The sequence below is a fragment of the Trichomycterus rosablanca genome, chromosome 10, assembly GCF_030014385.1.
Source record: "Trichomycterus rosablanca isolate fTriRos1 chromosome 10, fTriRos1.hap1, whole genome shotgun sequence".
Taxonomy (NCBI): Eukaryota; Metazoa; Chordata; class Actinopteri; order Siluriformes; family Trichomycteridae; genus Trichomycterus; species Trichomycterus rosablanca.
The window spans coordinates 24,306,607-24,321,144 of NC_085997.1; the positions used below are offsets into that span (position 1 = coordinate 24,306,607).

At 36.2% G+C, this 14,538-nt stretch overlaps 1 protein-coding gene across 1 annotated transcript in view; it reads left to right on the forward strand.

Annotated features, from left to right (window-relative positions):
• Positions 1-398: 398 nt before the first annotated feature.
• The window catches only part of grin2cb (glutamate receptor, ionotropic, N-methyl D-aspartate 2Cb), a 29,537-nt gene continuing 15,397 nt past the window's right edge, over positions 399-14,538 (forward strand). Inside the window, exons 1-3 of the mRNA XM_063003703.1 lie at positions 399-821; positions 3,780-4,375; positions 8,872-8,986. Of these exons, the coding sequence (XP_062859773.1) occupies positions 399-821; positions 3,780-4,375; positions 8,872-8,986 (1,134 nt within the window). The remainder of the gene's footprint in view (positions 822-3,779; positions 4,376-8,871; positions 8,987-14,538) is intronic.

The following is a 14,538-nucleotide window of genomic DNA, read 5'->3' on the forward strand; positions in this document are numbered from 1 at the left end:
CATGGACACAATGGGTCTAATGCTACCAAAAACACTGGGCACAAGATACACCTTGAAAGACCCCAGTTTATAACAGGGCATAACAACCTTTTACTCACTTACAAGAAGTGGCAGTTTAGATTTGCCAGTCCACCCTCTAAATTGGACTGGCGGGTGGTAGAAAACTGGAGTGCCCAAAAGACAAGTGAACATAAACAGAAGAGGTGAAACTTCTCACAAACACTGAAAGGCAGAACTGAACCCATGTCCTCAATACCCATGTTGCTGGCTACTCACTCAACCACCTGTGCCACTGTGCTCTACAGTAGTATTAGTACTTTGTGAAATGACAAACTTGGGTTCCTGCAATGTATTATTTATGTACCTTTTTCTGTTTCTGCAGGCTACATGTGGCTGAAATGGCCATTCAAAGATGGCGTTTGAGTCCTGCTCTCCACCTTCTCCTGCTCCTTCTCCTGCTGCTCAGTGCCACGATGCATAGCCAGGCTCGTCCTTTCTTTGGCCAACCTACAGTTAACATTGCAGTAGTGTTTAGTGGCTCTGGTCACCAGGGTGAAATAAAGGGTCGTCTGAGCCGAGAGAACTTCATTGACTTGCCGCTGGATGTAAATCCCATTACTGTAGTAGTGAATGATACAAGCCCCAGTGCCCTTCTCACAAGCCTCTGTCAGACCATGGCTGCCGAAAGCCTTCATGGTGTGGTGTTTGAAGATGATGTGGACTCAGAGGCTGTTGCTCAGATCCTAGACTTTCTTTCCTCTCAGACTTCCATCCCTATCGTGGGCATAAATGGAGGGTCTGCCTTGGTCATCACTCACAAGGTAATCAGTCTTTAAATACCTATGCTAAATAGTCTTTGCTGTAAGATAAGAGGGTGTAAGATAAAGAGACGTATTTCCATGTGTAACAGATTAGGGGGCACTCAAGTGGTGCAGCGGTAAATTACATTAGACCATTAGGCTTGGATCCGGGGTTTGGATCAGTACTGTGCCTGAGAAAGATTGGTGTCTTGTCCAGGGTGTATTACTGCATTGTGGCCAGTAATTCTGGGGAAACCAGACCCACCACAACCCTGAACAGGATAAAACGTGGTAAAAACGTGAAAATGTAATGAAATTAAAAATAAGGGAAAGAGAATATAATAGTTAAACACTGTTAAAGAAATATTTCATCTCAGAGCTACAACCACCCCATGCACTTTTCTTTTCTGTATATAACCTACTTTAGCCAACCTGTAAAAGTTACCTGAAGGACACAGGATCAGCCTAAAAAAAGTAAGCAAGCTCCTGTCAAATAGGAACCTGTAAAGATGTCTTACTGCCCCCAAAACTCTCAGACCTTTCTTCTTCTTTTCCATATATCAAAGCTTAATTAGGCATTTCAATCTCCCTCCTGCATTTAAGCCAGCCTGGAGAGTTAAGTTCTGCTGGCAGCATAGGGCACTTACTCATTAAGCAGAACCTAAAGGCATGAATTTATCCACTATTATGATAAGTGTATGTATTGAGACTAGATTGTGCATTCATTCACAGAGATTACTGAGAAAACAAGTTTCAAAGATAAGACAATAAATCACAGCTTGTACTTGTTGCATGGTACGATAAGATCAATACTCCTGCAATTTATCTTCATATTGTGAATTCAGTCCTGACATCCCACACTTGGGGAAGGTGTTCAAGGGTAATTTTCCACAGTGATACATGGGCATACTATGATAGAGTTACAACAAATTTATAGTTCCACAAAGAGTAAATAAAACCATAATGTTTAAATATGCCTGAACTATGGTACCTTCAAATGTGCTTATTTAATTTAAACCATACTTTACTAAGTAAATACGTGCTTGACTTAAGTGCTTAAATAAATTAATAATTTTGCTAATACTTTGTCAGGTAAAGTTATACTTTTGTCAAAATTATGATTTTTCTAGAAATTAATTAAAATACTTTGAACAAACCCTTATGGCAGCTTCTTGGATAAGTCTCTTTTAGCCTTGCACACCTGGATTTGGGATTTTATCTCATTCTTTATGGCAGATCCTATCAAGCTTTGTTAGATGCTGCAGCAGAAAAACATCCCCACATCATCACTGACCATGTCATTGTCCACCTCCATGCTTGATCATGGTGATAATATTCGTCTGCAGACGAACCGATTCATAGGGGCAAACAGTTCCAGTTTGATTCATCCTTCTATAGATCTCTATCCCAGAACTCTGCAGGCCTATACAAATTCCTTCCGGCATGTTTCAGTTGACCTTTCTTGTGTTTCTTGGTCAAGAGTATAGTATGTTGTGGAGTCTGGCCATGGCCCATTTGTCCCAGCCTTCATTAAGTCATGCTGTTAGTCTTTGGCAGTAAAACAAATGGTTTTTTTTTGTTGTTGTTGTGATGAGTTTGCTAAGAAAATGTTGGGCTTTCTCCCATGGTCACTCTGAGATGGGTTTGGGCCCATAGAACTAAAGTGGAGTTTCTGCATAAAACTGATGTATGGCTTTCTCTTTGTGTAGAGATTGAGGTTGCTTTCAGATTATAAATTGTTTGCAATCATACATTGAGAAATGTTTTTTAACTGTTTGACATTTTTTCCATGAGATTTGACACAAAGTGGTGAGCCACAACCCATCTTTGCTTGCAAAGACTGAGCCTTTGGTAAATACTTCTTCTGTACCCAATTGTGATAGTCATCTGTTACCAATTCACCTGCTTATCATTCAAAAGATTCCACAGAAATGTAAATATGCTTTTAACTTTTCTTTTACTTTGTATCTTTAGTGTGTTACAGGCATCAAATTCAAAATTAGTTTAGATTTATAAAATATTTTCAAATTGGTTAAAAGTCATTTCTTTGCACTCAGGTAAATAATAAATAATTTTCAGCTACATTTTACAAAATGCACCAGCTTTTTAGAAATGAAAGGAAAGCCTGACAAATGGGAAGCATAAACAGTGGTTTCTATAGACAAGGTATCAGCTATGACAGAGAATTAACAATTAGATCTTTTACATGTGAAATTTAAATACAATATGAGACAACTAAGTGAGATCCAAAGTGCCTTAATTGCAGGTGCATCAGTAACATACAAAATAATAAACATAATTAAATGAGTGCTTTTATGATCCCGTTACAACAAAAATAATTTTTAAATAATCATTAAAGTAAGCACTTTCTGAGTGCCTAGCCAGTCAACAGACCTAATGGCAAGTTCTGAAGAGGAGACTGTAAAGTAGATATAGATCTGGAAAACATTTAGGACTTTTATGAGTATGGCATATCAAGAAGAATTTAAGATTCAGTTTTTATATATTTAAAACATGTTTCTTAGCCTCTGACACAAGCAAATGTCCAAATTTACAGATGTATTTTATATTATATAATGTATGCTGGATAGAATTATTAATAGCAAAGACTATGTAATACTATAATTGCTAAACTGTGTGTAAAACATCTGCTTATACAGCATTATTCATCTGATTACTGCGTCACACTGCGAGTTAAATGGCACTAATTTGTTGATCTTTGACAAGTCTTTTTCAGCTGTGTGAATTCTACAGCTGTGTCAATTGCCAAAACAATGATGATGTGTCTAAAAATTAATCATGTTTGTGCTTCCTGAACAGTGCATAGATATAAATGGTCAAATCCATAACCATAATTACATTATATATAGTTTTGCATTCATAGATAACGACCATCTAATACTATCTAGGCAAACAAGACATGGAGTATTATGCTTTGGCTAAAGTCTCCCTGACAGTCTTTTTATATTTTGCTTACAGGCTGAAGGTTCGACTTTTTTCCAGATGGGAGCTTCTATTGAGCAGGAGATTAATGCTATGTTCAAAGTGATGGAGGAATACAACTGGGGCCGCTTTGTTGTGATCACCAGCCTTTACCCTGGCTATGAAAACTTTGTGGAATACATTCACTCTTTTACAGACTCCAGCTACTTTCTGTGGGAATTGCAGGACGTGCTAAGCTTCGAGATGTCAGTGGGAGCCAATGATATCCGCTCTCGCAGACTGCTGCAGCAGGTGGATGCTCAGGTGTATCTGCTATACTGTTCGCATGACGAGGCTCAGTATCTGTTCAGGATGGCATCTGATGTCGGCTTATTGGGACCTGGGTACATCTGGGTTATTCCCAGCTTGGCGGTAGGAAATCCAGAGGTCTCACCCCCAGAAAGTTTTCCGATTGGGGTCATCAGCATCATCTCAGACCGCTGGAGAAAAACGCTGAGACAGAGGGTGAGGGAAGGAGTAGCTGTGGTGGTACAAGGAGTGTATAGTTTCCAAAAGCACAGAGGATTTGTTCCTGAAGGTCACAGTCATTGTAACAGTTCAGCAAAGTCCTACAACAACTATTTACTTTCTAGGTAAGTATTTATTTTTTCATAATGCAATTCATAATTTATATTTAGTAACTGCTTGATCATGGTTGTAATGGGTCCAGCGCTTTCTTCAGTTGTTAGTTATGTGTTATTGTAACATTTATTGTAACTGTGCCATTCCAGCACAGACATTCTTCAGAATGAGGCCTGGAATTGTCCTGTTGAAATAATCATGGAATTTCTGGGAAAATACTATGCCTTCATGTGTCTCTTTATATTGGCAGCAATATATTTAACATTCAACAGTGGTTTCCGGTCTTGCCCTACATGGACTGAGATCTCTCCAGATTCCCAAAATCTTTTTACAATATTTTGAACAGTAGATAGTGAAAGACTAAATAATTTGCAATCTTGCACTGAGAAATGTTCTTTTTGAACTGATTGGCTTGACACAAAGTGGTGAGCCATGGCCCATCATTGTTAGTAAAGACTGAGCCTTTTGTGAATCCTCCAATCATAATTCCCATTTCACCTGTCTGTGGTTGTGGAACACTGTAACTTCAGTATTCTATAAACTCTTTGGAATATGTTGCAAACATCAAATTGTAAATGTGTTTCTATTACGAAATACAACACAGATTAGTGAAAACACTGGAAATCTTATCTTTCTACTTTTGTCTAAAGATAAACAAACCACAGATTATTTATTGTTTAATACAAAACACACCAACTTTTCAGACATGTGGTTTGTGGAATACATTTAAAATGGTACAAATTCTTCACAGTACTGTAGTTTGAGATACAGCCTAATTTTTATCTTCAACTAATATAACACAAACACAAACACAAACATGTAAGCTTGATTAATCATTGTGTTTATTTAAGCTAAGAAAGCTATTCAACACAGTTGGCCCTGTATTAGAACAGTAACTGCCTCATTAGTTACTCAATCTACCAACCCGTCAAATTTAATAGCTTATTGAGTTTAATTAGATCAGACACACCCAGATGTAATTACTATAATCCCTGTTGAAATTAAACATTACTTAAATAGAACCTCCTAAGCAATGTAAAGTAGACTTTAACAAGCTGAGAAAAGGACATCTTTCAAATATATCATCCTGCAAAGGTTCACAAAGCCAAACTTGTGAAAATACCTTTAATAGTGCACTGAACATTTTTCAAGAAAGTCACAAAAGAACCTATATGAGTATCAATGTTTAAGGTTTTACCATTAGAAAGAGATTACGAAAAAATTTATTCCTAAAAGGGTTGCAAGGTGAAAATTACTGCTAACCAAAAAACAAAGGCTTGTCTCACATTTACCAAAAAACACCTTGATTGGCTCGAGCTTTCGCAAGGAATGTTCTGAGGATGAACAAGTCAAAAGTGGAACATTTTGGAAAGACATGTTCACCAGTAAATGGCTAAAATAAATAAAAACTATTTGGAATGGCTAAGTCAAAATCCCAAACACTATTAAAATGTTGTGACAATCCCTTTAATGTACCAGAATTAAAGCAGTTCTTTAAAAAACAGTGGATCTGAAAGACTGATCTGCAGTAATGGGAAGTGCTCTGTTGCCATTGTAACTGTTAAAGATTACATAATCAGTTATTTAGAGGACAATTTAATTCAGAATTGTATTTTGTATTTCCTCGTGTTATCCCTTCATTTATTACATTAAGGGTCAAAAACAGAGAAAATCTTTACCCTTGACAATGTATTTACTTAGTAAATTTCAAGTCTGTTTGTCTGCCTGCTTTTAGAATTTAGATATCAGTCTCTAAATACGTAATAATACTGCTGTCCTTACTCATGCCCATATAGATGATTGCAATTCTCTTCTTTTGGCTTACCCCACAAAATACTCCATAAACTTCAATTGGTACAGAACTCTGCTGCACACATTATCACTAGAACATCATCTGTTGAACATATTACTCCGGTTTCTAAACAACAACATTGGCTTCTGCTCTTAACCTTTAAGGCTCTTCCTAACTTAGCACCTAAATATCTTACAAATCTTCTCCATGTCTACACAACCCCTCCCTAACTCTAAGATCTTTTTCTGCTTTTCTTCTCTCTACTTCATCCATCCGCTTATCTTCTATAGGGGCTAGAGCCTTTAGTTACTCTGCTCCGCACCTCTGGAACTTTCTCCCTCCTGACATCCGTGCTATTAACTCTCTCGCTGTCTTCAAATCTCGTCTTAAAACTCACATTTTTAAACATGCCTTTCCTTAATGTACTTCTATTGATGATAATAATCTGTCCTTAAATTAAATGTATTATATTTATTATTATTAATAATATTTAATATAACATATGATTTTAATACAGTATTTTCTGATAACTATAAAGAGTCCAAGTAATGTTTTAGTAAGTCATAAATTACTCCACTTTTGGCCTATATTATCGTGCCTCCTTTTAAAGTTGTGAGGCTATTAAACATGTCAGATTATTACATTATATTACATTATAAACTAAAAAGTTTAAGTGCATACAGCAAACATATGTTTACTGTATACAGTGTACACATCTTAATTATGAACTTATATTAACTTTTTATTTTATTTTTACTGTAAGTTCACCCAGAAATTCTGTTCTTCTATGTGGCCCACGGCAAACATTAACACTCACACAGGTTCTTTAGTCTTTTTTGTTAATCAGTCTTTTTCTCTATAATGAAATTCAAAGATTTTCTAGATTTTCTGGTTAAATCAGCTGTTCACCTGGGAGCAACCAGCCTCATTAAAGACTCCCCCAGTTACTTTCCCAGACATTCTGTGATCAAGAGTTTTAGTTACACATTAGAGACTTTCTAATACTCTAATGCTTCTATTTAAGCTATTTAGGCCTACCCTCGTCTGTCTGAGCTAATTACGCCTACCACTGTCTTTTTAAAAAGCACATTTTTAGCTCTACACAGTTTAAGTAATGTTATCTTAGATGGCTTGTAAATGCAGCACTCTGTACCTTGTAACTGCCAAACATAGCCTGTCTTCTGATCACTGGTCTTATATATCCCTGAGGTTCTTAGGTCATAGAAAAATGGTATAGTAGAAAGTGTTTCAGATAATTTAGTATGACCTCTTCATGGATTTTCGTCCTTAGAATTCTCTGCAGGTCAGTTTGTTTGCACATTTGAATACAATTCTAGGGGTTGGCAGACAACACATAAATTACAGAGCTGTGCTTACTGGTAGAACTGCAATGGTCTTGACTTTCTTGTTTTATTTAGAGCCATCTAATTATATCACAAACCAAAAAGCTCACAGCCATAACAAATGAAACAAGTTCGAACCAACCAAAGTGTAACCAACATGCAGAACTAGCATGCCTCGCATTTTATAAATAAAAGACAACTAGCAGTTAAAGGTCAAATTTAGATTTAAGAACATTAGTCTTCTAGATTAGAACAGCTGTGTTTAAATAATTAAGGAAAGGCATTACTTACAATGTTTTTGTGTCTTTCTTTATTTAGTAGGGGTAAATTAGGTCTTCCAGCATTAATTTATTTCCAGTAAGACCCCCTTAAAGGGTACACTATTTACACTATTTATTTTTTTAATTCAGAGTAAAAACACTATAAAGGATTTGCAGTTTCCTTAAAGATTAGCATTGTGAGAAGCCTTTGGAATCAAACCTCACCTTTAGATCAAACCTTCTAATGGTCACTGTGGGTGCTTCTATTTTAAAGACATTGTATAATGGTTCCCTTTGCAGGGATTAAAAGTAACAGCCATTTGTAATACACTTCAGTGTTGAAAAGTTCAGCTTAAATTCTTTCTATAGGCTTAATCACCTCAAAATCGATCAGTAATAGATTACTACAGAACAGAGGCTAGAGGCTAGTTCAACAATACTGTCATAAGCTATTATCTCAGATTTAATTAACAATTTAATTTTATGCTTAAGAACAGACTAAAAATATTGTCTGAATGTCAAATCAGCTCACATCAGCTGTCTTTATTATATAGTGCAGCAAACAGCTTCTCATGTTGTCCAACCTTCTAGCCATGTGCTGGGGGCTCATGCATAACAACCATCCAGTCTTAGCCCTATGCACTAATCAGACATTTTATTTAGGACATGAGTATTTTCACCTGGGAGATTTTATAGGAAAGTAGTCTGCAATAATGGTTTAGTTATTAATTTAGATGTATTTGGATTTTTAGCTTTGGTTAACTTGCAGTCTTTTTTACTGGGGAGTGTTCGGACAATCTACCATGCTTGTCAGTGTATAGTCTGACCTAAACTAGTATGTACTGGTCTCTGACATATGTTTACAAAAGTTGGCTTGGTATTTCTTGATTTATTTGAACTGTAAGTTGCAATAAAAACCACAGACCACTGTGAATTTAATTTAATTAGCATCATTTACATTGGTGAACTTTAGTATACCAGTTTTATACAACTAACCTGTACCCTTAAATGCCAAATAAAGATGTGGAGCCCTGGGGTGTGCTTTAATTCCTTTGATAAGTGTTGTTTGTTTGGCAGTACTTGTGTATTTGACAGATTTTGCTTATTGATAGGCATATGGTAAATGTAACATGGGAGCAGAGGGACCTGTCTTTCAATGCTGATGGATATCTGTCAAATCCATCTCTGGTGATCATTGCTTTGGACCGAGAGAGACTCTGGGACAAGGTAAAACATTTCTCAGTTTTTACTGTCATTCAGTGTAACAATACATCCTTTTATGTATTGTCTGTTTTACCATCACTTTCAATACAATACAGTTATGATGTTTAAATGTATGTATTTTAAAGTGTTAATGTTATATTGCAACTGAAACCTTTATTAGTGCTATTGTTGTTTCTAAACTTTGATCTTATGGTCAACTAGAAAACACATTAAATGCCTTATTGCTGTGTGTTAATTAAAACTGTTTCAGTTACATTGTAATAAAAGTCAAGTGTTTCCGTGAGATCACACTTGCAGTTTGTGCTTTCTAGAAAAAGAAACCTATAAGAGGACCTCACACAAAATGTTATTAAAGTGGATTACATTGGAAAGGATTATAAAAGGATTGTTAAACAGTTTGGCACAAGGACATTCTATGCAAACCACAGAAAATGACAATGAGAAGTAATCAAATACTATGTATGTCTTTGCTCTAAGCTTACTGTCCTTGAGGAACCAACCATTTAAAGGGTAGAACTGTATGGAAAGTTTGCAGCAGAATTTAGCATGTCTCTCTGTGATCTAAAAGGCAACAAATACAAATTTAAATTTGAATTTTTATTGCTCCACAACATTACACACTGCTATCAGGAGAAAAATCCTTACAATGTTTGTGAACTACAGCTCAGCAAGCCAGGACAATTGAACAATTGATCTAGTCTTGCTATGGGGCACTATGGCAGCATGTTTTCCAAGCACGAAAATTTGTGTAACACCCTGGTTCATAGGTATACTATACACAGTACTGTGATGTGCACTGGGATCTTCAGGTTTACAGTAGGCTGTTGCCAGGTGGTAAAGATTAGCTCCAATACCTCCATTCTTATTAACAATTACACAACAGATCCCAAGCTCACTCTGGGTGATAATTTCTCTCTCTTTTTTTCAGTCTCCCATCAGCTGTGAGTTTCCAACCTTGTTTTACTATTTGCAAGGTGATGTAATGAGCTTGACTTCCAGTTATGTGGTCGGATTTGAACCTTAAATGGAATGGTAGTAATAAAGAAGGGCAGCAGATTCAAATTACTTTGTGGCTACATCACTGAGTCAACTCTAGTGGTGCATTTTCACTATTCCACATTTGAAGGAGTGGTGAAAAATGCATTAGGCACTTCAGCAAAGAAGTCCATTATGAGCACCAGGGTCCTCGGGCCATTCTAAAGTCACATTATAAACACCAGTTTTAAGTCATGATGCAATCAGAGGTAAGTTGTTTAGGACTGGAAACTAAATTTGGTAACAGGAGTATTTCTTAAATTGCTTGAAAAATAAGCTATGCATATACGACAAGTAACTAAAGTCACTTGGTGATCACATGATAGCCTTAAGAGTCACCCAGATGTAATCATAAACCATAGCTCTCAAACTCTCATACTCTTAATTAAACTCTGTGTAAACATAACAGCACAGTGGTGCAGCAGGTAGTGTATTTGTCGGACAGCACCAAGACCTTGCCTCTGGTCACTGTCTGTATGGCGTTTGCTATGTTTTTTCAGTGTCTTGCCCACCTGACCAAAACAAGTGACTAAATCATTGAGTGTGCAGTGCCCTGAACAGTAATGTGACCTGTACAGGGTTTATTTCAAGTTTCATTATGATCTGGTAAAGACAATGCGCTGCTATTGGTCACATGACACTGATGAAAGTATCACAGTCTGGGTCAAACTTTTCTCCTTTTAGTAAATCAACAGTTCAAACCCCATTGCCAGAAAGGCTGGGAAATTTTGTAAAATGTAATAATTTTAATGAGCAACTTTGCTAAATTTTGTAAATATAAACAAATTTAAAATGTGATGCCTGCTACACACTTAAAAAGTTGGGACAGAGTCATGGTTGGCACTGTGTTGCATCATCTTTCATTCTGAGGACACTAACTGTTGCAGGTTTGCAAGTGGAATTTTTACCCATTCTTGCTTGATATGAGACGAGCTGCTCAGGAGTCAGTTGCTGTTGTCAAATTTATCTGTTTATGATATTCAGATCTGGACGGTGGTGCAGTTGGTAGCACTGTTGCCTCACAGCAAGAAGGGCCTGGGTAGCCAAAGTCCTTCCTGTGTCTGTGTGGGTTTCTTCCAGGTACTCCGATTTTCTCAAACAAGCCCAAAAACGCACAGTCAGGCCAATTAGAGCTACTAAAATTGCTCTAAGTGTGAGTGTGAATGTGTGTATGTGTGTCTGCCCTGTGATGGACTGTTGACCTCTCCAGGGTGTTTCCAGCCTTTTGCTCAACAAATCAGACCCAGTGCAACTCTGACCAGGATAAAGCTGTTGTAAAACAGACAGTGAATGAATGAATGAACACTTTCTTGTCATAACCTACAATGTAGTAGTAAACATGTTCTGACCAAAGTATTTGGTAATGCAGGACATTAGGAATGGCCAAAAGAAAAATAAAAACAATTCATACATTCCTTCTTACAGTGGTACCTTGTAACTTAACGTCCCCTAAACACAAAATCTTTGAAACTCAGTGCCCTTCGTCGAGAAATTTGTACCCTTATACTCGACATTTCCCTTAAACTCAGCTTGTTCGCCTTTTTTTTTTTTTTTTTCTTTTTTTTTTTTAAAGGATTTATTTAATTTCAAATTAACAATGAACAGCTGCTTTGTTTAGCGCTTTGCTTGAGCGGTACAGTAAGACGTCATCGAAGTGTGAATATGACACAAATCTGCATTCATGTGATATAACTGTCAAATCTATTCTGAAAGCGTCCACATGTATTTGTGTTTAGCTGGATTTTCCCTCTGTTTCACTTTTAAAATTGTGTTATAGCTTAGGGTGCTGAGAAATTGTAAAAATCTGAATTTTTTTAGAGTCTAAAACACTTATCATTAAAAAAAAAGCTTAACATGACTTAATGTATTAAAATTATTACATAGAAACACTAAACTTCTAATTATTACTGCTCATGAATTCTCTTCACTAATGAAAGTCCTTGTTAGTTTTAGTACAGTCACATTAAGCTTTGTGCAACAGTTATTTATTTTTAACTGCTTTTAATTGTATTTCAGTGTTTTTTATTGTTATTTTCAGTGTATACGTGTCAAAAAACAACCTCATTATTTTACATTAGCCTAAAATATATGCAGTTCCACATGACCATGGAACGCATTAACAGGTTTCCCATACATTCTTATGGAAAAAAAAATACCTTGAATACCTATATTTCAATACCTGTATTTTTAACAGATGAGTAGACCAAGATATTTTTTTTAATTGTCAGCTGGTCAAAAAAAGTTAATGAAACCATAACAGAATAAATAAGATGATAATGTAATTGTGTTTACTTCTATGATTTAAAGTTAAATTAGTGTGCCAGTAATTGCAAATTGCCTGTACAAAAAAACACAGGCTACTGGCTACTGCAAAGGAACCAGCTGTTGTTTCAGTTATGTCATGCAGTGTTCACAATATTTCAGCTGTTAACATTTATAATATAAGCAGTGTTAGTTCTGTTATATTTACATTAAATCAGAATCAAAATTAAAGCACTGGCTTTCACTATCCCTGTAAACTGGAGCTACTGGTGTAACATATGAATGTGTGGGAAGCCTGTGTGAAAGCTGTGCAGTAACAGAGGCTCCCGGAATTACTATTTACTCTTAGAATGACGTGGCTTTCTTCCTTTTTTCTAATTCACTCAGCAAATATTTTTACGCGTCTTCCAAAAAGGAAGGGTACTTCCTCCTTAGCTCCACTGTTTTTAATTTTTTTTTTACCAAATTCGTAAGGGCAGACTTGACATTTGACAGAAAACACATTGATGTGGCATTCTGGTTTGTTGTCAGCATGTTTGTGAATGTATTTTTTCCATCATCACTGGGGATCGCACATCTTAAACTGTAGAATGCTTTTTCAGTCATTGGTACTAACCATTTCATTCTGGTCAGCATCACAGTGGAAACTCACACAGGAAAAGGTGCCAATCCATTACACAGCAACACAGTCCCATGTTTACTCACTATTTCACACCTGGAAACTACATCCTTCATAATCCTTAATGCTTCACTGACCTCAAGAAAACAATTTAAATTTCTTACAGTGACCGAAGGTAAGGCACAAACCCAGGTCCAACAGGAGCCTGGTTGTATGCATCACCAACATCTACATACATAAAATCTTTAATAATACCAACATCTGTCAGACATATGCTTTATAGCAACTGACTTTCCCTTATACTTAATATAAGAACAAATAATGTAGAGGTGCTCTAGTGGCACAGCAGTCCTTGTGCCACCCAGTCCATATTACTAGCCCACCACTGCATGAGATCTGGGTTTGAATCTCAGCATTGCTATCAGACATGATTGGTTGTCATGACCAGGATAAAGTGATTGATGAAAATGAAAGAAAATGAAATTAAAAAAAAATTAAGACAGCAGAACCCTTTACAGTTGTTTTACAGTACTGTACTCTCTTACACATTCAACCTTTTCCTGAACTTTCTTTTTAGTTCCATATATTTATTTATCCCATTCTTCAAGCTCAGTCAGAATGAATGGCAAGTGTCTGGAACTGCATTCAAATTTCAACATTTGGCCTACAATTCAGTAAATTATCTTAAGCAAACAATATACTTCTGATCACAATTTGGGGTGCCACAACAAAGGGTCTGAAGTGACCTTTCAGATTGTTTATTGTAAATAACAAGCATTGTGTTATTTAGCTTATGAAAGTAAAACCCATTCAAGTTGATACCAGCATTAATTTTAAAAGCCAGCACATGTCATGCTATGGAAAGAATTTGTGTTTATAGCATGGGTAACTTGGGGGACATTTAAAATTAATTTAACATAACAACACCAAAGAGCATTCTGCACATCTTAAAAAATGCTCATGGTCAGTAGCCCACATAATTTTTGCCATGAAGAGAGGGTAAAAGTTTGTATTGATCAGTCCATTAACAGTCCTTTAACAAATGATGGTAACATGGCATTTTTTATATTTCACTTGACCTTCTTTTCTCCCACTTTAAACAAATCAATTAATACCCATTAACTCATCTATCTCACCACAGCTACCAATCTTATAACAGTAATCACCTCTTATACAGGGTTTTGCTCATGCAATGTCATTAGGTGGATTTTTTTTGCTTAGAGAAGGCTCTACATGTATCCATACACAAAAGGTGACAGATAGTTTTGCATAACCTCCCACCCAGAAAGCAGGACCAATAAGCTCCCAGTGATATATGGGTTATGCCATAGTGATGTCTTGAACATGATCTCTGGACAATTATTTAATCTTGCTATTAAATTACATGCCTTGTCTCCTAAATAGGAGTGCAGGTTTAAATCTGACAGGGATAAAAACACCTACATTAACAATACAGACTTAACATTTAAAGACAACACAATTTTTGTACTGTTAGTAATCCATCACCCAATACTGTATATAGCACATGATTTCATTATTGTGCAGAGCAAATGTGCCATTACAACATGGGGCGCCTTCTTTGCTGCCAGTCAATTACAGAATCTCAATGATCTATGCCCTATGTATGTTATTAAATTTA